Source organism: Melopsittacus undulatus, chromosome 4 (assembly GCF_012275295.1).
Source record: "Melopsittacus undulatus isolate bMelUnd1 chromosome 4, bMelUnd1.mat.Z, whole genome shotgun sequence".
Classification (NCBI taxonomy): Eukaryota; Metazoa; Chordata; class Aves; order Psittaciformes; family Psittaculidae; genus Melopsittacus; species Melopsittacus undulatus.
The window spans coordinates 104,595,418-104,622,019 of record NC_047530.1 but is presented as its reverse complement, the minus strand read 5'-3'; the positions used below and the strand labels follow the sequence as shown (position 1 = coordinate 104,622,019).

The following is a 26,602-nucleotide window of genomic DNA, read 5'->3' as shown; positions in this document are numbered from 1 at the left end:
TTAGAAATGCAAAGTTTGAATCTGCCCATGCTCTGTATAAAATATCAACTGGACCTGTGCAAACAAGTATTGAAACATTAGTGTTTGGATGCTCTTTAAGAGCTTTGTCCCAGATGCATATATCGCTGAATCTGAAACAGTTAAGAGCAGGAAAGGGATTTGGCCAAACTGCAGATACCACTAACTGAGATGGCAGGACATTTTACTTGTTTTTTACTCTTTCATTCTTTATTCTAACAGTTTTATGACATAAACTCTCAATTGAGGGAAAAAGACACTAGAAATGTCAGGAAATGCAAATAAGTTCTGCCTTACGTAAACAGTCCTAATTTTCCAGCTTCACCTGAATACTGAATTGTTCGCTTTCATTATCATTTTTCTGCTGCCTCTACTTGTATGCCAGTCCGTTTGCAGCTTTGAAACCAATTGGGATCTCAGGCATGCCTGTCGTTGCACACTGACAAGAAAAGCAAAACCAAACCAACCCAAAGAACAAAAAGAAGCCATTAGATTAAACTTTTTGTTACAAACATAAGCAAAACTTCTAAGGCAAGTCAATATACTTTCAAAAACCTTCACCAATTATGTTGACCTGTAGTAGCTCAAACCTCTGTGGAACCTCCTGTTCTGATCACTTCAGCCACCAATTTAACTTCAGAAGGTTGACTGGCAGGCTTGAAAGATAGCACTCTGCTGTGCATGCAGTCCAGTGCGCTTCATTTTTGCCACCACCACGTTTGACAGTATTTCAAATACTATTTTCTTTGAGTAATGAAAGTGTGATTCATTAGTTTGGTCCTTTTAATAATCTGTGGCTTGAATTTACATAATTCTTCTGTCTCCTGGGTATGTTCAGAAGGCACTGACCAGAATGATAATGACACAGACATGTATTTATTAAAAGAAAGGTATCAACCCGGTCACATGCTGCAAAGGTCTGAAAAGAAGGGTGGCATAACATGAGGCTCTTTTTGTTAATATAAGGATCTAGTAGCAGCATGCTTTTTGTCCTCCATAATTTCTATATTCAGAATAGATGGTCATACAATTGAGGCTCATTTTCAAGGTAAAATAGCCAAAAAGTATTTCTTCTCTTATTCCAGAAGATAGATGTTTGGATATTTTTTCCCTGCCTAAAATAAATGCTATTATTGTTTTGCCTTTAGTTCTCTGAAAAACGCACATTGCTGGCTACAGCTATTTGATACTGAAAGAAACCCAGATAGAATGGCTGCATCATACATTTAAATAACTTTCCCTTGTGGAATGTCTGAAGGATAATAATGAAATGTCCTATTAGGTTTCTGTAGATGGGTCATCTCCCTAAAAATACAAGCAGGGTATTTTCAGCACTGTGTATTCAGAATGCTAAATCGTTATAAATGTGCTTTCACTGGTGTGTTTTTACCTATAGACTGGATGGGTGACCAGAAACTACTCAAAATCGTATTGCAAGCACCCATTCAATTCTGTATGAAAGGTATCTGCTTCTACGGATACAAAAAAGCCGGGTGAAGATACGCAAACATTTTCATCAGTGCATAAAAGAGTTCATCCACAGTAAAAGCTAGAACAAAAGCCCAGCTGTTTGCTGTGTTTCCCGAAAACATAAGAAACTTGCCAAGAAGTTAATTTTCCTTATTTAAATGCTGTTGAACATTTTCAATGAGAAGTTACCATGAAAAGGAGTCACTGTATCTGTGATCCTTTTCCATCAGGCATGTGCTAACCTGCAAGTGCTTCATACCAGTACCTGTTCATAAAAGTGGTTCTCTGTGTAAGATTTCTGGCTGTTCCTGCAACAAGTACCAATGGAGACTGCAAACACAGCACCACATTGATAAGATTTTCCAGAGGAGACGGTGGTTCAGCACTGTAGGCAAATCTGTGACGAGATGTTATAAATGTGCAGTCAGCCTTTTTTGTCCTGCTGTAGGAGAGGGGGAGCCCAGCATCTTGTGTTAGGAGGGAGCCTTCTTCGCTTACAGCTTTAACAGCCAGCAGGGAGGAATGCATGGAAAAAGGGAAGAAGAACTATGCCATTTTCCTCAAATTTTCTGTTTTTTCATTTTTCTCGCTTTCCCCCTTTTTTCTCAAGTCTTCCCCTTGCTTAGCCTCCTTTCATCTCCTCTTTCCAGATCTCCCAGTCATTATCTGACTTTCACAGCCTTTCCGTATTTGAATTCTCTCTGTTATGGCCACTTACAGTACCTCCTCACCTGCTCCTCTGTATATGTGTTTTTCCTCCCTCTGTTTTCTACCACAGTCTAGTGATCATCTGTAATTCAGCAAATGAGAGGGAAAACATAAGTGCTACCTCCCTTTCTCAGCCTTGTAGCTTATATTGGTTACAATTCACTTGGCCAGCTACTAAGCCTCACTTCTCCGTCTTAGACTGGCTCTAGCTTTATGTGTTAAAAAGACACTTAGTAGATATTTTCATGAAGGACGCTGTACAGTAGCATTATACAGTTCTGTATAACAGAGCTGTATTTGCATTCCTCCAGGGTATTTATATCAGTTTGGCACTCAAAGCAGTCTGGCAGCTCCTTGAGATTATTGTTTTGCTGTGGGTATGCAAAACCAGGACGACAACATAGTTTTTTGTAATGCTGTTAAGGACATTAAAACAGGGACACTCTTGATTTCTAGAGACATGCAGGCTATGCCTGTATTGCATGTTTGGAGACTAGAGTCGGAGAGTGGGCGAAATACCTCATGTGCTGCCTGACTCACCCTGCACTACATGTAGGATGTCTGCAGTGTAATAGGGTTAGCCTGAGCTCAGGCTACCTGCAGATCCTCCCTGCTCTCTCTGTGCATGACATCAGGAAGGCTCCTGTGACTGTCAAACACCAGGTGGAATAGGGAAAAAAAGTAAAGCTCCCTTTCAGCCCATATGCTACTGCATGCCCACACCTCGTGTCTATAAGCATAGCCTGAACTTGAGAATGATTTTTATACACACACACATATATATATACCTATATATATATATGGATATACAAGCATGTATATATATATGTGTATATTGCTGGAGGTACCCTATTTATTTTAATGAAAGAAACCCCAGATGTTAATCCATTTTAAAGAATGAAAGGTGAGGATGATGACTGTTCAGAAAATTCAAACAATGGGATCTGGGGGGTGATGGGACAGAAGCTGGTGTGCTCTGCAGAGGAAGCGTGATGGTGTAGTGGAGTGTGTGTGTGGGGAATTGGAAAAAATATTAATGCAGTCTCTGCAAAATAAGCACAAACCTTTCTAGTCAAGGCAATTTAAAGACAGAAAATGCTGCAATATCATATTATTTTTCCTCCTTTCTAGTCCTTTACATGATTCATTACATTGATGTCTTCCGTTAGCAGAGTAAAATAGACAGAGTATTACTATTCCCTCCCCCATAAACAAAAGTAATTTTCAATTTCTTCCCTCTGAATGAAACTCGGAATGAATCAAGCAGTTCCTCCTTAAAACACATCCATAAATCCCTTTGGAATCCAAAAATCAGAACATCCAGCAAAACAAGACTGCTTTGTCCCTGTTAAAGTGTAGATGGATCTCATTCCGCGGTGCCAAGATCTGCTTGGCCAGTCCTCATTTATACTCTCTCTGTTCTGCTTAAGAGGGTCTTGAAGATTAAAAGCTTGCTGGGTGATTGACATTTCTCCAAAAGAAGCAAAGGCACAAGGATATAGTAATTAGAAAAAATGGCTCAGCCTTGTTCCTGCACCCAACTTCACATTGCTTTGTGCTTTAACATTGCTTGTGCTTTAACAATGAAGGGAGCCTCACAGGGGGTTTATGCTCCAAGAAGCGGTAACTAGACAGTATCTTTACACTGGGGTCTCTTGTCAGGCAAGCTTGAATCTCTCTTAAGTGGCATCTCTTCAGTCAGCTAGAATTCAGCTGATTCCTGAAACCCAGCTCCATAAAAAGGGAGCATAATTCTTTTGTGCCCATTATCTGTAAAACACAACTTAATGGCTTAACATGCAGTCAGAGCTGTTTGATTTGAACAACTTCTGTTGTGCATGATGTAGCTTTGGCCGTATTCCTGATGTGGCTGAGGTCCTGCTCCTGCTTTCAGGTTAACTTTGAAGGTTAAGAACAAACTATGACAATATTATTATTACCTGTTCTACAAGGCTGAAAAAGTAAAAGAGGGAAGAAAGTACATGTGTGTGAATGTACAGCAATCATAAAATAAACTTGGATACAAAAGATTAGAGCTTTACAGGCTGTATTTAGATACCTTGCCTTCCACTGTCAGTCCCTTTTCAGCCAAAACTATTCAGTGGGTTTAAGTACTTGCATCACCACTAAGCTTTAGCTTTAGGAACTTGAGGTCACCTGTAGGATCCTTCATAGAATTGTAGAATCATTTATGTTGGAAGAACCCATTACATCGAGTCCAACTGTTTAACACTGCCAAGTCCACCACTAAACCATGTCCCTAAGTGCCACATCTACTTGTCTTTTAAATACCTACAGGCATGGTGACTCCACAGCTTCCTGTGGAAGCCTGTTCCAATGCTTGAACAACCCTTTTGGTGGAGAAATTTTCACTAACATCCAATCTAAATGTCCCCTGGCACAACTTGATGGCCATTTGCTGTTGTCATATTGCTTGTTGCTTGGGAGAAGAGACTGACACTTACCTTGCTGCAACCTCCTGTGACATAGCTGTAGGCAGCAACAGTGTCACTGCATATCATTTTGTCTAAAAAGCCTGGTTTTTTATCCTAAGTGAGAAGGGGATACTACTTGTATAGTTTAAGAAATAAGGAGACTACAAATTAGAAAGACATGCCAGGAAGGGGGTTACAACAGGTCAGATGTGACCCATTTTGTTTTGTTCGTTTATCAGGGGGAAGATTAAACTACATATATTAAGTAAGCAGTTTCACCAATGTTCAGTCAAAAATACTGAAATCCAGGGAAGTTAACTTGACATTAAACTTTAATAAAGATCTAAATTCAGAGCTACTCATGTTCTTACAGTTAAGCAAGCACTTAATTACTTTGCTGGATGGGATTCCAGTAAGGGCACTGCTACTGCTGATTTGTTGAATTGTTAGTTGAGAGATTTTTGCAGAGAGAAGTTTAACATCCACCTGTTTGCATGAGTAGTTTCCACCTGCTAATTTGTTAAATCTGGTGAAGAGAAGGGGTTTGATCCCTTTTGATGTACACCCAGTAACATTTGGCTTTCTGGGTCAAAGAAAGGGTGTATATGTCACACAGTGTTTTATCATTTCTTTCAAGCCATGTATATGCTACAGGCAAGAAGCTGTTGTATGTTTAGTGTGTATAACAGGACTATTATATCAAGTCCATTCCCAGCGTACTTCCTCTGACATCAGTGACTTCAGTGGATTTATTCCAGGGATGAATTTGGCTATTCCTGTTCTGTGTAGGTAAATCTTCAGGCAGTGCTAATTAAAAGAATGTCAACTGATTTCACCATTGCATTAGGCTGGACTTTGTAAAGGTTATTTATATCATTCTGCATCAGGCCCCGGTGAGAGAATATTTCTGGTGGCAGTTCATCTATTAAAATAGCTGCAAGAAAATGTAAGCAGTGGAACTAAAAATAAAACTTTTTGTTTCTCAACAGAGCAAGTGACAGCCACATGTGTATTTTCAAATTCTAGCATTTTAGTGTTTAGTGACTAGAAATTGAATTGCTTTCATTATGTTTGAAGCACTACCATGTTAGTGAGGGAGTAACTACTGTCAAGTGGAAGCCAGATGTAAAGGTACCAGCATTTGGAAAGACTTCTCGGCAGAGGTGATGGTTGTTTCCCATGCTCTGGTGATCTGATGGCTTTAAAACAAGTGACACAGAAAAGGTTTTCTGGTGTGTGTTTACTCTTGAGTATAGATTTTCTGTGTGAGCTGGCTGTGACCCCTTCCTAAGATTATTAATAGATGACCTTACATTCACATGCTTGTGCTTACACTGTATTTGTTCAAGCACATTCTATAAACCATTAAAGCAATCTTTTCTATTACAAAACACATATGACTACGACTTCTGTTAAACTAAAACCATATCATTTGAATGTTCAGTTCACTTTCTTTTGTTCCAATTCAAACATAAACTACAGTGGTTGTCCTCTCAGTTATGATGCTCCCATTTCTAATTAGGCAGTGTGCTATGCTGAAGATAAATCTCAGTAACTGGCCATCATGCAGCATTGCAAAATATATTCAGAATGGACAGTGTCTTTCAGAGTAACTGCTGTAAACATGTGGATGTATCACAGGCTGTCAGCTCTCAGTGGCTGTGTTCAGCCTTTTTTTGACAGTGGAGTCAAAAATACCCTCTTAAGACAGCCACATCATCCTTAACTGGTAAAAATGGTGTGTTTTCCAATCTTGCACTACAAATCAGTGTTTTTTTGTACTAGCATTATATGTCCATCTAGGTTCTAAAAGCAAGTAAAACATGTTGAATAAGATCAATGCTATATTGGTGTGCTAGTGCCAGAACTTGCTGTTTGATGTGGCTGGTTTGTGCATGGAAAAAAAGGTTCACATGAAAGAGACTCTAATCTGCTTTTACCTGCTGTAGTTCTGGTGTATTTGTTGTCTTACTCCCTGTCAGACAAGTTTTTAGAGTAGCTTTGGGATGAGTTTTAGCCATACTGTCTGCCTACAGAGTGCAAAGACACCCTGGGCACCCTTTCTTTCCTTCAGCCAGGTCTGTGGCAAGGGAACATGAAGCTGTTCCTTTAAGGAATGCTACCACACATACCATAGTGCCACTGAGGGACTCTCCTATGCAAAAAGCATACCTGTGTAACCTTAGGAAACCTGATGATCCTGGCAGTGCATCTGCCAACACAAACTTTTCTGGTAAAGAGAGAACTTTTATTGGACTTGTAAGATTATTTTCTGTCTCCAAACTCCACGACAGTTTCATGCTTGTGCCAGCAGTGGTCTATTATAGTTTATTCAGGTGGTTACAGAGAATTGTCATGGATGTCTTTCTCAGGTACTTGGAACCATATCCTTTCAGTGTACACTCATGATATAGTTGTTAATAAGCATCCAGCGGCACACACAAGGACTTGCAGTGGCACTAATTTCCTTGGCTTGCTTTTCAAGACTGACAATGATTTTCTTAGGTTTCCAGCCTGTAATTCAGAGACACTCCTGTCTGCCCAGCTAATGAAGTGAGAACAACTATCCGTAACGCACTAGTTCTTTCCTGAGTAACATGCTATCAAGAGACACTGTGAGTGTTGGACATCTTTAAACATGACAGTCATTTATATTTAGAAGCTTCAAATTAAACAGCATAAAGGAAATGAAATAAATTTAAAATACACAAATTCGTGGTACTCTGAAAGCAGCTATTAGAGTTGTTCATCTTATTGTAGAGCTTTGGTGCGGAGACAGATAGACTAAATAGAAATCTTAACAGCAGCCCCTGATAGAAATCACAGACTGACAGTTGAGCCTATCATTTTGTAGAAGATTCTCAGAGAAGTGTTTTCTTTGCGGCTGAGAAGACAGAACCACATTATGCATGCTTAAAGGCAGTGCAAGGAAACAGAGCCCCTCAAAATACATTTAATATAGGTTTGATTTCCTGTGGAATGCTTTCCAGATGTTCTCTCAAACAGGCCTCAAAAAAAATGATGTGAGGTAATCTTTTTTTTTTTTCTTTACAAACAGAAAGAGAAAATTCTGTTTTCTGTCACTGCATCTGAGAATCCCCATTCTCCTCCTTTATTGCGTTACCTTGTGCTCAGGATTTGCACCGTAGTTTTTCAGAATTGGTTTTATTACACAAAAGGTCAGTACTATAAAAATATTTATATTACCAAATTGCAGATAAATCATCCTTGCTTGGAATCACGGCTGCGCTTAGCAGTTTTCCTTAAACCCAAAGGAGACCTAATATATTAAATTAAAATTGCTCTCATGTACAATCCTGAGTCACTTAGAGGATTTAACTAACACTGATAAACCATGAGATTAGTGTTTTGTTAAGTTCTTTTGATATTCTGCAGCAGACATTGTGTGTAGAAAGATCTAACAGGTCACTAGCAGATGGCATGAGCAAGGCAAATGGATAATATTAATAGAAAATGGTGTATAACTTCATTTTGCTTTGACTAAAATACAATAATAAAATATGGGTGTAGGGTACATTTATTTTAGAGCACTTGCTACTGAGAAAAAATAGTTTTGTTGATAGAAGAATAGAAAGAATACCATGTTTGTGCTGTTAATTTTGAAATAGATGTGAATAGGTGGAGATCTTTTTCATTACTGCATTTCTAATATTAGATCTCCATTATCCAAAGTACCTCATGTCTAGAAGGACCCTGGGAAACAGAAAGCCTGGGTAACATAGATGCCAGCAGGCATAGTGAGGAACATGGTGTAGAGTCAGGTAGCCAATATGGGTTAAGGGTGGGTGCTCAGCAGGAGGAACCTGCATTGGTGGACTGTCATTCTGTGCCTGATGCTCTGAGCAAGCATTTGTGATGCTACAAGGCATCTGAATGAATCTTGTGTGGTATCTGGTATTTGTTTATGTATCCAGTTATTCCACAGTCCAGAAAGGCTACCTCTGTATAACTGGGGATTGTCTGTATTTTACTTCCAGATGAACAACACAATTTTTAGAGATAAATTGAATCCAGAAACAAGTATTTGCTTGGGCTTAGGCTTGCCAGTCACTTAAAATATAACAAAACAGAAGTAAACCAAGATAAAAACAGCTTCTTTTGGTTAGTAGGTAGTAACTGAGGTCCAAGATCCTGTAATGGTTTCTGCAAGTGTTGCAGATTTGGATCAGCTCACGTGAGAGAAACCACTTTCAGTATACAAGTGTTAGCAGCCAGATGGTCCTGCCATCAATCATTTACTTACCCTTCCTTCCCACTTCACAAAAGGTACAAATACTGAGCTGTGTGTCGGGGTGCAGCACTGCCAGGAGCATCCTGGCACTTGGGGGGAGCCCCTGGGACAGTCAAGGCTTAGCCCACCACTCCAGCTGGGGAGACGGGTAGCCCTAAGAATCAGGTATCTCCATGAGAACAGGCTGGGACATCGACCTATAGGTAGACCTGGCTCAGTGGAGCTTGTGCCTGAGCAGGCAGGGCTGTGCAGGGCTGGAGACCAAGGTCGTACAGCATCACTGAGGCAGAGTCTGAGGCATGGGGTGCTGGAATGGGGTCCTGACCATAGGCTGGCTAAGGGAAGCCCCAGAGGTGGGCAGGGATGTTAGTGCCCTCAGGGCCCAGTGACTGTCATTGTTAGAGAAAGAAAAACTAACTTTGTTTGCCAAAAGAAAACAAATGGAATTGCTCTGTCATAAATATATGTAAAAAAATCCTTTTAAAAAGATGTCAAAATTTAGAGGTGCTCAGTAGTGCATTTACATAACAAAGGAGATATGAGATGTATCAGTATTAAGCAGCCCTTGTGTCTTTTAATGGAAAAAAAAGGGTCAAATCCATATTACTAGGTTTTAGGAGGGTCTTCTGTCCTTTGATGGAGCTGCTCTGAGGCTTTTCTCAGCTCACTGGTTTAGTTTCTTATGTAGCCTTTGCCTTGTTTTCTCACTGTCCAGTCACTCTGTGTTTATGAACCCAAGGGAAAATTAAAAGCTCCTCCAACAATGAAGCCATTTGTTTATCCACATAGCAGTCCCTCTTGCCACTATTGCATTCCAGCAGGAGTAGTACCACCCAAGCTATACGGGAGCTATTTGTAGCTACAGAAGAAGGTACTGCACTTGACCCGCACGAAAGAAGAAGTAGTTTGGCATGGGTTTTTTTCTATAATGGTGTCATTTGTCACTGTGACACACATTCATTGACTTAGTCTGATTTTTTTCAGTGTCAGATTTATACTTATCTTCTGGTTTGAATATTGATGCAGCACTTCCCTTACGTGACTATATTGTGTCTGCCAAATGGTGTCTAGACACTAGAGCAGCTTTGACTAATTAGTGTAGTCACCCCAGTCACTCAGCTTTGGCATTTATGTACTCTTTATGTTAGTGCTGTTGAACTATAAATAGGTACCTAAACACAAGCAGCAATGTAAAGAGAGGTGGCAGGGAGCAAACACAGACTTCACCTAACATCACCAAGGCAGGGGCAGTGGAACTAAATGATCTTAAGATCCTTTCCAACCCTAAGCATTCTGTGATTCTACAAGGTGAGGGCAGAGGACAGCAACCTTCACTCCTTGCATTCAGTAACAGGGCAAGGAGTTGTAACCCCTCACCCCTCACTTGAACATCACAGGGTATGTGTGTGCAGTCATTGCGAGATCCAGGTTCAATGTCTGTCTTGCTCTGGAGATCACTAACACAAAGGCAAGGCTAAGAGAGAGTTCTCCTTCTCAAGGCTCAGCCTCTGTGTACCAGCAATTGAGGATGCATACAAGAGAAATCAACATCAGCTAACCCAGCAACAGGGGTGCTTCCTGGGGAGGACCCACGCTTGATTCATAGAGTTGCTTTCCAGTAGCCCACATTTACACCAGACTCACCCTAAAAATGCAGTTTTAGAAATTTTCTGCAACTTCATCATTTAAATCATGCTTTTAAATATTGCACCAGGACTGATGCTGAGTTCACCGACTTTGAAGAGGGAGAACTGATAAATATCAAAGGTAACTTCAGAACATCAAAGACATTTTACAAAACCCTGAGAATAAAATACAGCGAAAACCTAATGAATGTTGCCAACGCAACAGGCTGTGCTAATATAAAATTAAATTGCCTCAAAAATTGTATGCAGATTAAACACAATACTGCTGTTAACAAAGCTTATTTGTAAGCAAAATTTGGAAGTTTTGATTTATCCTGCTGAGTATTTGAAGAACCACTATCATAAGGAAAACAAATTAACTTTGTTTTCTTTGTGTTTTAACTGTTACAAATGATTTTACTGGTGCTAATACAAAGATTAGGGAATAGCAGGTTTGGAATTCTTTTCTCTTCTTCTCAGAAAGTGCTTGTTGTTTGAGCAGATTTTCTTTGAATTTGCCAATAGGATTATTCTTGTTTTTCCAGTTACTGGTACACAAAATACTTAAAGTATTTTTGTACAGAAGAACTGCAGTTCACTTTGTTGAGATTGTACAGGGCTAAGATAGGGCTAATTTAATTGGGGGGGTTTGCCCTACAAAGAGAACATTTTTCTTTTATTTCCTAAGAAGATGATTTCTGGTGGTTCTCTTCAGTTCCTTTTCTTTTTATGCAAGGGAAAGGAAAAAAACCATTAATGCTGCTGGGAACAAAGAGGATTTGTAATTCTCCAGCAGAAAAAGAAATTAACAGTTCCTTTATACGTGGTTCTGCTACACATTATGTACAGTATAGAACTGCTTGTGTCCCCCTATCCAGCCATCTAACAAATAGGTACATACCTGTACACTGCACGTGTAAAACTGTGCACACACACTTGAAGGCACACACTGAAGATCTCTTTGTTCTCTAGCTTACCATATTATTCAGTCATGGGATAGACACTTGCTCACAAGTTACAACCTACAAGTTGATTCCTGCTGAAGGAACACTTAAGTTAACACAGTGGTAACTGTGTTTTTTATAGGACTCCTATCATCTGATTGTTCTTTTTCAGCATTCCTAAAAGGATTCTCTTTTACACAAACAGTTCTTAGTATCATGTGCAGTACTTCAGGATAAATGATTCTGTCATTGCTAATTAGGCTAATTTGTATCTCTAGATAATAGGAGTACCACTGTTTTGGTATTGCTGATGAGCACACTTTCATCAGTGCCAGTCTACTGGCAATGTTTGGAACTGGATCTTCAATGACTGTGAATCCGTAGGTATTTCCTGAAAATGATGGAGTTATTTTATGGCTGATGGGGGCTCTTATTTGCTGGCATTAACCTTATCTTCAATGAAAAAGAATCCACATAAATATCAGGTGTAGTTAAGACCTCAGGAGAGTGAGAACTTTGATAGTATGTAGTTTAGATGACTCACTAGGGGGAAGATGTATGATGATGTTCAGTAATGCTTGGACCAGAGCTATATGAACTATATTTGGCTTATGAAAGTTAAACGTGCAACGTTGTCAGATCATTACCTTTTATGACCACAAGAATTCTTCAGAAATTAACATAGAAATTAAGCTGTTTGCAAATGAGAACAGAAGAGCAATTTTTAGCCTCCTTTAGGCTTTATAACAAGTTCTTTAAGCAGACTGAGTAGTAAATGACTGGTGTTATTCCATAGTTATAAGTCCTTAAGAACATTTAATGAAGAGGATTGTATTGAACAATCTCTGTACCAATGCATCTAATGATCTATGGGAGAACTGGACATTTAAGAATGATGAAATGGTTGCAAGAGATGTTTCCAGGATTGTCAAGATTCTGATGGTACAACTCCATAGAATTATAGAATCCTTGAACGGTTTGGGTTTGAAGGGACCTTAAAGCGCATCCAGTTCCAAACCCCTGACACAGGTAGGGACACCTTCCACTGGAGCAGCTGCTCCAAGCCCCTGTGTCCAACCTGGCCTTGAACACTGCCAGGGATGGGGCAGCCACAGCTTCTCTGGGCACCCTGTGCCAGCGCCTCAGCACCCTCACAGGGAAGAGCTTCTACATAAGAGCTCAGCTCAGTCTCCCCTGTTCTGGCAGGTTCAAGCCATTCCCCTTGGCCTGTCCCTACAGGCCCTTGTCCCAAGCCCCTCTCCAGGTTTCCTGCAGGCCCCTTTAGGCACTGGAGCTGCTCTAAGGTCTCCCCAGAACCTTCTCTTCAGGCTGAACAAGCCCAGCTCTCTCAACCTGTCCCCAGAGCAGAGCTGCTCCATTCCTCTGAGTATCTTCGTCATCTCCTCTGGATTCACTCCAGCAAGTGCAGGTCGTTATGTCAGGTGCCCCAGAGCTGGATGTAGGACACATAAATAATGAAATTAAAGTCTGAGAGCTAGGTTGTTCTAGAAATGCAAAACTACTGCACATACAGCAGGCTTGCTCTTTCTGCCATGGCAAAGGTTTTTCATTCTAGATATAATGGACTTTCTTCTGTCCTAAAGCAGACTTCATCCACGTATTAGTAGAATTTGTAAAAGCCTTAGAAAAAGTCAACTGCCTTTGTTCCCAGTTGCTCAGAGAGCTGGATCTGAGCCACTACCTTAATCATATACTGAGAGAGGAATCACTGCAGTGACATAGGGTTGCCTTAGCCAGACTTTCTTCACGGTGCTGCTATTTGTCTCTTCCCATAGCTTGGAATCCATTTCTTCTCAGCCTGTCCCCTGGTAGTATATATTAATCAGCAAAGCAGAGATTTTATGGAAAAGTAGAAACTTCTTTATACATATAGGGCATATTAAAGGATTGGTAGAAAGCTTGTCTCTTTAAAGCTATTTAAGGCACCTGGGTACAGATGCCCATCTCAAGGTTAAATGGTTAAATAAGGGAATAGAGGGCGTGAAAAGCTTACAGATGATTGTGGTTTGGAGGCATTCGTGGATTTGCTAGTGTCAGTACAGTTATCAAAGACTGGAACTGAAAAGAGGTCAGGAGAATAGCTCAGATAAATTCAGGTACAGGTTCCGTATAGTCTATTTATAGGATGCATTCTCAAGCTAAGCATGTGAATCTTTTGAAGTTGGCCCATCACTACTTTCAGTGCAATTAACTACATCCAGTCCCATTCTGAGATAGGTGAAACAATAAAGCAAGCAAAGATAATTAGTCTCTGGAGCATGTAAACAAATAAAGTAAATCATTTGCAAATCACTTGTTTCTGCTTACTTCCATGTTTTCATTGCTGAACTGAAAAAAGAGCATTTATATTGCAGATCTACATAATGCTAGAGCACTGCTGAAAGTTCATAGGTTATACTATTCTGATTTTGAGAGGGCTTTGCAACAATTATGCACCTGATCCTGAAAGATGGCTGTGAATCCTTACATGCAAATGAACATTTTCATCCTTTTTTTCATGGAAGATTGAAGCAAGGAGGTGAAATTGTTTTGTTCATGGAGGTAAAAGTCTTAGTGACACTTTATAAAGAAACAAAAGTCGCTGCTTTGAGTTTACAAGTCTGAGTGAAAACATTAGTGGAGCTGAAGACAGCAGACCAAGATGGGCAGGGGAGCAGCTGTATGATGTAGGACCTTGACCCACCTCAGTGATGCTTCTTAAGTTTTACAGACTTGAATGGCAGTATTATGTGGCCTTTAAAGTGCAAATAACCAGAAGAGTTCCTGGCTGCTAGTTGCTTTTTTGTTTGTTTGTTTTCCAATGTAATAGCAACCTGTTAATTGCAGTACAGCTTCTAGTCTTAAAGCACGTTCTGTGAGCAAGCAGTGCTCTCCCCATCTTGAACATGGGGTAGCTGAAGTGAGTGAAGATAATATGGCCATCCAGCAGCAGAACTCTATGCAGAGCACACATTCCATTATTCTAAGCCCTGGGCTCAATACTGTAAATGCTGGATGAATGCACATTCTACAAGAGCAAGTAGATTCTCAGTACCATGGCTCCAGAGGGCTGTGGAGACCATGCAACCCAGATCTGCCTGCTGTTCCCCTTCAGCCAGCTGGCTCTGCAGGCCAGTCCAGAGCAAGAGTAAACTATTCCCTGGAAAAAGCAGTACCAGAGCAGGTCTTGCCTCAAGTCATATAGTAAGAGGACTCTGAGCACAAACATACAGTTTGTCTAATCTGTAAAACAGCAGAAACTGTGTTTTGAGTCTGTAGAATAGCAGATTCCAGTCAAGAGTTCAGATCCAGGCAAAATGACTGCTCAAATGATAAAATCACTCTTTTTTTTTTTTTTTTTGCTTTCTGGCATGAAAATGCAGAGCATTTCTTTTAGGAAAGGCCTGACATTTTCCTGTCATTCTTGCACTTTTTTGTTCTAACTTCAGAAATGGATTCTGGAAAGAGATGCATCTCAGAGGCTCCCATCAGCTGAAATGTGTCCAATATACATTGAAGTTAAAGAATATTAAGCTTTGTCTAAAAATAAAGGGTTTAAAAGGTAAGAGTGCCTGCAGGCTTGGTTTTTAAAGATATGCATTTTTCTTCACATTGCAGATCTCGCCTTGCAGATTTCTTCACGAACTGCCAGCCTGAGTCACGGTCTGTTAGTAGCTGTCTGAAGGAGAACTATGCTGACTGCCTCCTTGCTTACTCGGGGCTTATTGGTAAGAAGGCAGGGAAGGGAGAGGGGGGGTTGCTTGATCAAAGAAACACACCAAAAGTATCTTCTGAAGGCTCACAGGAAAGAAAAACTGTGGAATATAATTCTGTGCAAAAGGCAAAATTCTCCACCTAAGTCTATTGGCCCTATTTAACCTTATGGAGATTCCCTGGGGTAAATTTGTGTGTTGCAAGGAAATTAAGGGAAGAAGACAGAGAAAGATGGTTGAATTTTAAATTAATTCAAGCTTGCAAAATAAAGCTTATTAGTGTGCTTGAATTGGGTCAGGACCATGATGTCCCAGGAAGTCAAGATTCAGGAAGTCAAGAACAAGTGAAACTGCACCTTGGTTGATTTTGCAGGTGTTGTCACAAGGCTGGGTAAGTATTTCTTGGTCTTCAGGAAGAGTTTGCAGGACATTTTTAGGAATGAGATAGTAGACCAACCCAGCCTTGTTTCACTTTCAGTTGCTATTCTTTCCTCCATGTCCTTCTGTCTACTCTGAGATGCCTGTCAATGAAGTCTTCTAAATCCAGCATAGTCATATTGCTTGCTGCCACCTTCCTGGCTGTCAACAGGCCCAAAGATGCCTTCATGCAATCCAGATCCCATATACCACTCGCAGTATTTGATTCCTGAGAGAGATCATCTCAGGAAGGTGAGCGTGTTGTAGAAATACCATGGTTGGGCAGTAAGGAATAAGTGAATGTCAAAACTCTGAAACAGGCAAATTTGAAAGGCCACTAGAAAAGATGTTTTTAAGCTTGCAGCCTGCACCTGCTGTGATATAGTAATATTCCCTTCTGTTGGGCTTGAAGGTGCCAGCTGAGGCCCTGAAGCAGATCCTGCTGTTAAATAAGTGTCTCTGGAGATAATACACAAAATATTGCTAAAATGGATTGGGTTTGCTGAAAAATAACTGAAAGCTATGCTCACTTGTTATCATTCTTACTGCTCTAGCAGCTAACAAGTGAGGTAAGTCCATGTGGCAACTGGTAAAATCAGATGTGATGGTTTCAAAGGATGTGCTTCTACAAATTAAGAGATGAAGACAGTATGCAAAGGGTATAACATATGAACAGTTATGACAGAATGTCATTTGACTTTAAAACAAGGAACTGAATAGCCTTGAAATCTGATCTAGTCAATGAGATTAAGAAGTCTAGCTGCTGGCAAAGAGTAACTGTTACTAAAAGATAACTTCTGGGTAAGAGCTGCCAAGAAGTTCTTGCTGGACCTAGTGAATTTTGCTGACAGTTTTGTTGGATCCATTTTTCAATTTAACCCCAAGGATGACCCAGTTCCTATCGTTTTGTGTTACTGTGGATGACCATGCTGCAAAGCACTGTCACACATCTGAGATGTAGAATGGATCCCTGAGGATTTGAAATCAAAAGGAGATCTGATTTTCAAAGGGAAAAGACAAACACTTTTCTTCCTTCCTGCTAGCCCCTAGACACATGCAAAATGATAGAAGTGACTAGTGTTACAAGTGTTACTTCTGGGTAGTAATTCTCATAAACCAAGAAAATTACCAAACATTCATAGAATCGTAGAACAGTTAGGGTTGGAAAGGATCTTAAGTTCATCCAGTTCCAACCCCCTGCCATGGCCAGGGACACCTCACACTAAACCATATCACCCAAGGCTTCTTCCAATGTGGACTTGAGCACTGCCAGGGATGGAGCATTCACAACTTCCCTGGGCAACCATTTCCATTGCCTCACCACCCTAACAGTAAAGAATTTCTTATATCCAATCTAAACCTCTGCTGTTTAAGTTTTAACCCGTTACCCCTTGTCCTATCACTACAGTCCCTAATGAAGGGTCCCTCCCCAGCATCCCTGTAGGCCCCCTTCAGATACTGGAAGGCTGCTATGAGGTCTCCACGCAGCCTTCTCTTCTCCAGGCTGAACAGCCCCAACTTTCTCAGCCTGTCTTCATACGGGAGGTGCTCCAGTCCCCTGATCATCCTCGTGGCCTCCTCTGGACTTGTTCCAACAGTTCCATGTCCCTTTTGTGCTGAAATATTAAATTCCTGCTTCTGGTATCAATGTGATGTAAAGGTGGAGTAAATTATGTGAAGATCATCAAATTGGTAACATACTGAGATAGAAGACAGAGGTCTAAATGTCTGCTTAATATATATATAAGGTACAGGAAGAAGAGACAGATTGTGGGTAAGAAGCTGTTACAGATCCAGTCATTCATCAAAACTTGAGGATCTCCAGGTGTTTTAATTAAGATAAAATATTGTTCATTAAAATAAAATATTATTTCAGTTAGCCATGTCATTAAATGTAGCAAAAATTACACCTCCATAGAGTTTGTTCAGGAAATTGAGGATTCTCTGTGGAAGGTACAGTGAATGTGATTCTGCTGTTGCATACAGTGATGTAAATCAGAGTTAATTCCCTGAAATCAGTGGAATTTAACCTGGAATAAGTAACTTAAGTGGAAATAGAGTCAGGCACAGTTTTTGTATGAGCTGCTTTATCAGTTTAAGTGGATAACAATCTGTAAAGGGTGCTTTAAGGTTTGCATCAGTGTGTCATATATATTATATATAGAATAACATATGTATTATATATATGATATATATATAATTTTAAAGATTTGTGTATTTTACAGGAATTTTGAAAATCTTAATTCATCACTTTGTGTTTCTTTTTTGTCATAATAGGGATAAATCAATATTTTTAAAAAAGGAAAAATGTAGAAATTATTAAATGTAAAAAAGGCTGGAGATAGCCATGTTTGAGATTCAATGCTTTGGTTACAGCCTTCTCAGGCCATCTGGACCTGTCTGTACTCCCACATCCGTTAGGTATTGCTCTGATTCCTGATTCCAAGACCCCACTTTAGCGTTCAGTTTCTGGCATGTTTCCCCTTGTCTGCATTAAAATCCATCTAATTTCGCTGGGATTCTAGGAATTCCATGAGGGTTCATGTGAATAAGCTAGAGTTGCTTTGGCCCAAAGGAATTCTGGTCACACTCCCCTCCTGGACTCACCATGCATCTCCTTATTCTTGACTGACCCTAATTTAAGGACCCTTTTGGTTGCATTCAGGTCTATTCTGCTTTTGTCTAAAATACAGATACCTGACTGCCTGCTGCTGAGACGATCACAGTACTGTTTGATAGATAGAACACAGAAAACCCAGCATGTCCTATTTTACTGCCAGCCACCATGGTTTTTTGTGATCCGTTAGTGTCCTTCAGCAGAATTTCCAAGATGCCAGCTAGCAGGGGGGAGTGGAGGAGGGAGGCACAGGCATTGCAGGGAAAAAAAGGAAATCCACCCCAGGAAACCAAGCACATAATCCGCTTGGGTTCACATCTGCCCCCAGGTTTAAATGACAGACTGATTTTCTACTAGCTGCTCTTTCAGCCACTCTGTTTTTGCTGGATGTACAGTTTGTGTTCTCTGCAAACATGTTCCTTGTCCTGTCTGTCCTGTATTCATCAACCGTAATCATACTTTAGTGTCTGTTACACTTTCAGCCCCTGTCTTGACCCATTTAATTACCTTGTTACCCTCTTTGTGATAAGACAGTCTTACCTCAGTGACCTTTCTAATTTCCTCAATACGTTTTTTGGGTTTTTAACCCTTTACTCAGCATTTACTACTTGGATTTTGGGTTTTTTGAAGACTGCTGTTTTCTTTGCATTTGCAGAATCCTCTGGATTTTTGTTTCCTCTCACTTCTTTTCAGATCACATCACATGGTTGAAGTAGTTGTACTGAACCATCAAACAGACAGATGTTTCCATATGTTTTATTTTAATTTAACATAATTCATCTTATTTATCTGTGGTCAAGTTTTCATTAATGGTGCAAATGCTATTTGGCTATTTTACTAAATTCACTACCTCTATTAAATATGTTTTGAACTGTGCAATTTCTCATGTGCTAATCTCACGCAGAATTTGAGCAATTATTACTGCAACCGTAGGTTAAAAGCTGAAAGTAGATAAAGGTATGGGATTGCATTCTAATTAAAGAGCATCCCAAACCAAGACAAATGATGCTTTTTGTGAGTTTGGCAGTGGGACTGCACTCATTTTCACATACATTTCTGCCATTCTCAGGACAGCCCTTAATGTTTCTTCTCCTTTGTCTCCCAGGTCATGGATAAGGCAGTTTGCGTGTTGATTTGTTCCATTCCCAGTGCTGCTTGGTGACTGAAAGGCTATTTTACATCATCCTGTGATTTATGTCACTTCTAATATTCCTTTTTTTTTTTAGCTTTGTTTGATAGCCCTTTTCTGTGTGTTATTGCAGGCCCTTGGACCCTAGACCTATGGACCAAATTTTCTCTGCTAGTGTACATGTTGGGTCTCTGATATTTATGCTTCATCTGTTCTATCTTCTTAATGACTACTTTGATGTCAGTTTGGAGGAGATGTGATCACATTTCCTCATGATATATAACCTGTCTTAGAATTGTGGATTACCAAGTGAGGAACGTGTTTCCTGAAGCCACTGTCACCAGGACCAGTCCGGAATACCAACCCCTTTTTATTTAATTTTTCCTGTTTTCTGTAAAATAAAGGTCCAAATTTCTCAATCCTTGGGGAAGCTGGAAATCTGGCACCACCTGGGGCAGTGCCTTGAGTGGGACTACTGGTTTGAATAAGTGCTGATCCAGATGAGTGACGAACAGTTACTATTCATCTTTTAGGACACAAAATGGATTTTTTTGGTTTCATCTCATTCTTGGTATCCTTGAGCTGACACATGTGAGAATATTTACCCACGAATTTGTAATAGAGTTAGAATGAACCTGTGGTTGCAAGTTGTTGGCAATGTTTAAGAAGCAGTCACCGTACTGAAAAAGCAGTGACACAGCAAGATTAACAGTAATGGTTTCAGCCATTTATTTGCAGGCAGAACCAAAATGGGAAAAGAACACAAGCAAGGAATAAAAATTGGATTTTTAGAATGCAACTCAGTGTGCAGGTCCACATATGTTTGATTTTGGCAGCACAGCCTTTTTAAGAAGTTCCCACTGTCTCCCAGTCCAGCCTTCCCCTGTGCCATGGTTTTCCACATGCCAGTTCTGCTGATGGAGCTGTCTGTGGGAATGCAATATAATCCTTTCTGGAGGAAAGGAATGGGACTTTAATGTGAGAATCATGTTCCGGTCCCTAAAGTGGTTGCATTTAAGAAACGGCGGGTGTGAAGTATGGCACAAGGCTGGGTGTCAAAGAGCAAAAGGGGCCAGGAACTGTTAAGTCTGGAAGTTAGAGCACTGCATTGTGAATCCAGCTCTGGGTACATGACTTATACCATGTGCTGTTTGCTGTCTTCTTGAAAGAATATTCTAGTACAAAGTTGCTCACAGTACCATTCTTCTCTCTTAATTACTAGGCACGGTGATGACACCAAACTACATAGACTCAAATAGTCTCAGTGTTGCCCCATGGTGTGACTGCAGCAACAGCGGTAATGACATAGATGAATGCCTGAAATTCCTGAATTTCTTCCAGGACAATACATGCCTTAGTGAGTACAAAATTGGATGTCTTTAAATGTGGTTTTGGATGTTTTCTGGAATATCTACTGTTTAAGTATGTTATGGTACCCCAAAGCCATCTCTTTGCACTTTGGGAGCATGCTTCTGTTGTAGGTGTAAGAATTAAACAGACGAGCAAATATGCCTGATACTGTGGTTTATGGCCAAGATTGCAAACATGAGAAGCTCTTGGAAAAAAATCCAAATAACAAAGTGCTATCATAGAGAAATATGTTTACATCACAGATCATATTTGGACCCTAACAGTCAGGCAATCTGTACCAAAAGATTGCAACACCTGAGGGGCTTCTGTATAATTTAAGATCTTCATATAAAAAAGACATGTAGTTTATGATATGAAGGATTTGCTGTAGGTAAGTATAAATTGGATTGTGCTTGCAATTTATAGCCAAGCTTCATGTTTTTTAGGCTACTCGATCTCAAAGTGCTCGGTTTTAACAGAAGTCTGGATGGTACCTATTGTAAAGATTTTGTTAAGTTATTGACTTTTCTTCCGTCAAGCTGACTTCCAAATTAGGATCTATTATAAATTTCAGAATGGCTCAATGGAGTCGATTTTGGCAGGTTCTCTTTTCAAATTTCCTGTCTGCCTGGAGCAGCATAATTGGATGATGTGGAGTGTGCATCAGAGTTTTAATTTCAGATAAATGAGGAGGCCAAAAGAGCTTGGCTTCCCTAGCCTAGCAGAACAGAAGTTGAAAGGATGTGTGATTGTCCTTTGCAATTGCATTAGAGGGGCAAGCCCAGGGAGGGAATAGAATTACTTAACCTAGAGAACAGTGTTGGCACAGGATTGAAAAGGAAGATATTGGCCATACATATTTAGGCTCAAAATAGGAAATTTTTTAACCATCAGACTAAAGTTAAGGAATTGGCCTCAGCAGGATTTTTGAGGGTAAAGTATTCTTCTGGTTTTAAAAGTCATATTTCATTGAAGTAGCATGCATCATGGCTTTAAAAAAAATAGGAAATGAACTCAGTGATCCAGGCTGTCCCATCCAGCCCTATGTACTTGAGCTAATGCTGCTAATGCAGGGTTCAGTCTGTATTTTATTATAGGGTCTGAAAATCTCCATTGGTAGCTTCTCAACAGGCAGCACTGTTGTGAAGACAAGGGGAGCTTTGCATTCAAAGAGTGAGTGTTTTAAGTTGCTGTTTGATACACTATTTATTAAGCTTTGGAAGAATGAATCAATTACCCAAGATCATTTAACAAAAAAATCCCAGGAAACAGCTCAGGACTGTGGCTTGTATCAGACCTTCAAACCTAATGGAGCTGCCATTTATATCTATATTGTAATATATCAGGTTTTATTCATTTGTGAATGTATTAATTGCTGAAATGTTACAGGTTCCTTTTAGAACATAAAGACAGAGCTGTCCCTTGTCCTTTCGTTTGGTATTGGTATAAAAGCATTAATGAAGACAAATCGAAGACATTAGAGGTTACCGTGAGACAAATTATAGTCATCCTAACTGTAAGAGATATCTTCTTCGGGAAGAAATTAAAGATGTTCTGGTTTAATACAAATTTTTGTAGCTTTCAGATAATGGGAAAAGTTCCAATTTTTTTTTTGTCATTGTCATTAATGGGCTTTCCAGGTCCTGGAGAAAATATCATTTGTTTATTGGATGAGATTTATATTCCTCACAGTTTTTTTCAGACAAAACAAAAATTGTTTTCCCACAAATAATAAAACCAGCAACTTCTTGCTAGTCTGTTTTACTTAAGTATAATTCCCCTTCAAAATGGAAAATAAACCAGTGATTTGGGTTATTGATGCAAGGTCGAATAGGAGAGGCTGTATCCCAAGGTCTAGGTGACTCAGGAAGCAGGAGATCTAAGGTCACGTTCATACCATGTGTGGTGTGGAGCTGGGATATCAAACTGAGTTTACCGTGTCCCACATACACACCTGAAATCCTGGTCTTTCTTGAACCTCTGTATGCACTTACCTAGAAGTTCAAGTGTAGCTTTGAAAAGCCTTTTGCCAACAGATGTTAAGTTGAAAATAGAGTGGAATTTTTCATTTCAGAAGGTGGATATGCAAATACAAATGAAAATTCCAGTCTTTTAGTAATCAGTTCCTAAAAAAGACAAATGTTGCATTGTTTTCTTTTTTGCATGTATTAGATAAAGTTTCTTTAACTCAGCATTGTCCTGCAGCATATGGGTTTATAGCAGAACTGTGAAATTGGTGCAATCTCAAAAAAGCTAAGAAATCCAAATTAATAGACTCCAAATAAGATATATACTACCCTAAGATTTGGGGTTGTGTATTACCTTGCTTGCACTTTTATTCTCTTTATTGGATTATGCAAGTTTATTGGTAATATTACAGTGATCCTAATTACTGCCTCTCCAGTTAGGGTTTGGCCAATCTTAAATTCTGGAAATCCATCCTAAGACTTTATTTTAGCTGTTCTGAAAGTGAATGCCCTGACATTCAGTTACATACTCTAGAATTCCTGCTGAACTGAATTGGATTAGGTATATACCTATCTGTTCAAAGGATTTGTTCACCCCTGCCTTATACTGAAGTAAAAAGAATTGCCAAGTAGGAGGAAAAGCATAAAGCAGTGAGTTAGTTAACAAAAATGATTGAAGGGAACTTTGCTGGAGCAGTTAGACATTTCAAGCACCTCCTTACTCTTCTGATGTTTTTTGAAACATACCTGAAATATGGTATTTCAGATACAATTTCTATGTTTGAAATATCACGAAAATACAAGGAGGGATGGAACATTTCTCCTATGAGAGAGTTGGGGTTGTTCAGCCTGAAAGAAGGCTCCAGGGAGACTTTATTGTGGCCTTTAAGTACTTAAAGGGGAGTTATAAGAAAGATGGGAGAGACTCATAACAATCGTCGAGTATGATTCTGTGAAATAATTAAAGATAACTTATTTTCCTGTCAAAACTGGAAGAATTTCATATATTTCTGTGATCCTTCTTGCAGTAATGGAAACAAAGAGTTACTGTTAGTTTAAGAAATCACAGGAAAATATTGCTTTATATATTGCTTATTCAGGTAAAACAAAGAAAACTATTGTTCCATTCTTCTGACTTTGACTCCATCAACCCAGATGATTGTGGTGCCTTTTACAAATTCTTTCCTTTGCATGTTGGAGTTCTAAGAACCAATATGACTATAAAATGCATCTTTTTTTTCATAAAATAATTTACATTTAGTTCTTGTAAGGCAAGGAATACCACAGAGAAGAAGTATTAATAACTTCCACATATTAGTCCCCAGTGAAATTGTTTGATTTCTTGTATAAAGAACCTGAAATAAGAAATCCCTAAATCCATGTTGAATCCCCGAAGACCTGATTAAAATTTTTTTCTATTTGTTTATAAAAAACCCCAACCAATTTACTCTTGCCATAAACACACTCTTTAATCCCTTGAAACTGTGATAAGCTTTTTAACTTTTATATTCTAAAGTTTTAGTTCAGGCATGCTTCCCTCACCTAATTATGCAGATTTTGATTGAAAACTGTAAGGAAAAGATTGTCTTAAACAATTTCATCGTTTTAGGCATATTAGTTTTACTATGGCAAGCTGTAGAAATAAACTAATATTTTGCCAGCTCTCTGTTTTTAATTTGCTATATAATATCACCTGCCTGACTTAAGCTGAAATGTTCAAACTGTATTTTATACCTTTAAAGTAAATTTTTGAGGCTTTCCTAGAGCTTCTGTCAAGAATTACTGGGAACATTACAAAGAAGAGTTTGCACCACATAATTATGCAACCCCAGACTCTCAGTTTGCTTCTGATATGTTCAGAATTAAGATACATTCTTCAGCATAAAAATTGAGTTTCTATAAATACACATTTTTCAATGCAATAGTAATATAAAAAGTCAGTTCTGCTTTCTGCCATTTGTTTAGAAATGGAAAATTGCCTGTAATTTATTTCTACAGAAAACGCAATTCAGGCATTCGGCAATGGGACTGATGTGAACGTGTGGCAGCCAATCGTACCAGTACAGACCACTACAGCCACAACTACAACAGCTTCCAGACTTAAAAACACAGGTTCAGAGACCACCAACAATGAAATTCCCACCCACAACGATTCACCAGCATGTGCAAACCTGCAGGTAAGGGAGTCTTGTACTTGGTGCGCTGCATAAATGAAAGTTTTTCATGGATACATATACGAAGCTGCTGCATAAATAGATGCCTGCTTAAACTGGAATATTTGTTTATTCCCATGGTGTAGTTACAAGGTGGATATATTGTAAATTATCAGACACACTTACTTTGAATCAGAAACACAAGTATTTCAAAATGGACTTTATTGCCTCTCTGGCTCAGAAACAGAGCCTAGTATTTAATTTGTTATCTCAGGTTTGGATATGAATGTGCACTCTCCAAACCCTGCCAGGATATGTCAGATTAAATTAATCCCCCGAGTAATACAAATTCAGAGGGAACTCTTAATGTCAGCTAGCATGTCCTTCTGCCTTCTTTCTTACTTTACTGGCAGTAAACTTAAGAGGTTTTTTTGCTGAGTAGGTCTGGATATTAGAGAATATGTGGTCCTACAAACTACATGGTGAAGAAGCTGGACGAAGACAGAAGCTGTTTTGGATCGGTGCTTTCCTGAACTGGGGTCACGGTCATGATGTGATTTTGGCCAATGGCTGTAGCGATTTTCTTTGAGACTTCAGTTAGGCTATACATAGTGCATATTTGATTCTGGATTTAAGGAAGTATATGCAGCTTTTAGAAGGTTGAACTTCAGCAGGAAACAACTGCAAAATGAATGCAGGAAAGAGGCAACACGAAATGTAAGATGAAAACATTCTTTGGCCAGATTAGAAGCTGGGGTTATAAAACCTACTGGTAGTTTAAATGAAAAATCAGGTCAGAGATAGATCAGCTTGCCCTGTTTATTTTTGTCTTTACAGAAGGAGAATCGCCATGTGACACAAATGAAAGTGTCTGAGTTTAAGGTCTCATCTATATTAAGATACTGATTTTCCAGATTCCCACACTCTTCCACACTGTAGCATTAGTATTTAACTTACAAAAAATTGGTTTTGTATTCTTCATATTAAACTATATCATACTTCCCATGTTCACTAAAATGGACTGTTTTTATTCCTCAGAAATGTATTTTGCTTCTAAATTTTTCCTGCACAAATTTCTCGCCTTCATCCTTTTCTAGTTTCTACCTTTATTTTCAATTGGTAACCACGTATGAATTAACATTTTTCAGAGGCATTAAAGAGTCACAAAGCATAGGGGGTTAATGGTAGATGGTGTTGAGTTCAGGTCTTTCTGGTTTAATTCTTTTTTTCATACTGTGCATTCATTATTAGTTAAGCTTTGTAAGTTATTGATGAGAAGGAAATAGATGTAGGCATATATTTCTATACAGATGGAATATGCTAGAAGAAATGTAACCTTTTAAACCTGAGACCTGGAATATCTTGCATTTAAAGCAAGACCTTGATGGGATATTATTAATTCACTTCATGTTATATTCAAAAGTTGTTTTATGAGAGAGATCGCATTTTCCTTCAATGTTTGTGCAGTCCCCTGTAGAGTGAGGCCTCCAGATGCTACCAAAGTACAGCTAATAAATAATGAGCTGAAGAAATGACAAGTGATCAAAAATCCCATTGGATTCAGTTCGATTTGCAAATGTTCGTCAACCTTGAATAGCTTTCCCAGTGTTTTGAAAATTAATACAATTATTCCATCTTTATGCATGTTATTTTGGCATTTTTAAGTTCCATCCAACGTGAGGTTATCAGTACTGGTTTAAAGCTGTGTTATGACTTCCAGTGTACCCCTGCTATATTCAACACAAGAAGTAACTGTCTGTCGGGAAAAGAGCTTGCTTTAAATAAATGATCTCTGCTGTTTTGT

At 39.2% G+C, this 26,602-nt stretch overlaps 1 protein-coding gene across 1 annotated transcript in view; it reads left to right on the top strand.

Moving 5' to 3' along the window:
- Window positions 1-26,602, top strand: part of GFRA1 (GDNF family receptor alpha 1) — a 136,321-nt gene that overhangs the window by 84,458 nt on the left and 25,261 nt on the right. The window contains 3 exon segments of the mRNA XM_034061982.1: window positions 15,071-15,180; window positions 20,551-20,685; window positions 24,644-24,822. Coding sequence (XP_033917873.1) covers window positions 15,071-15,180; window positions 20,551-20,685; window positions 24,644-24,822 — 424 coding nt within the window.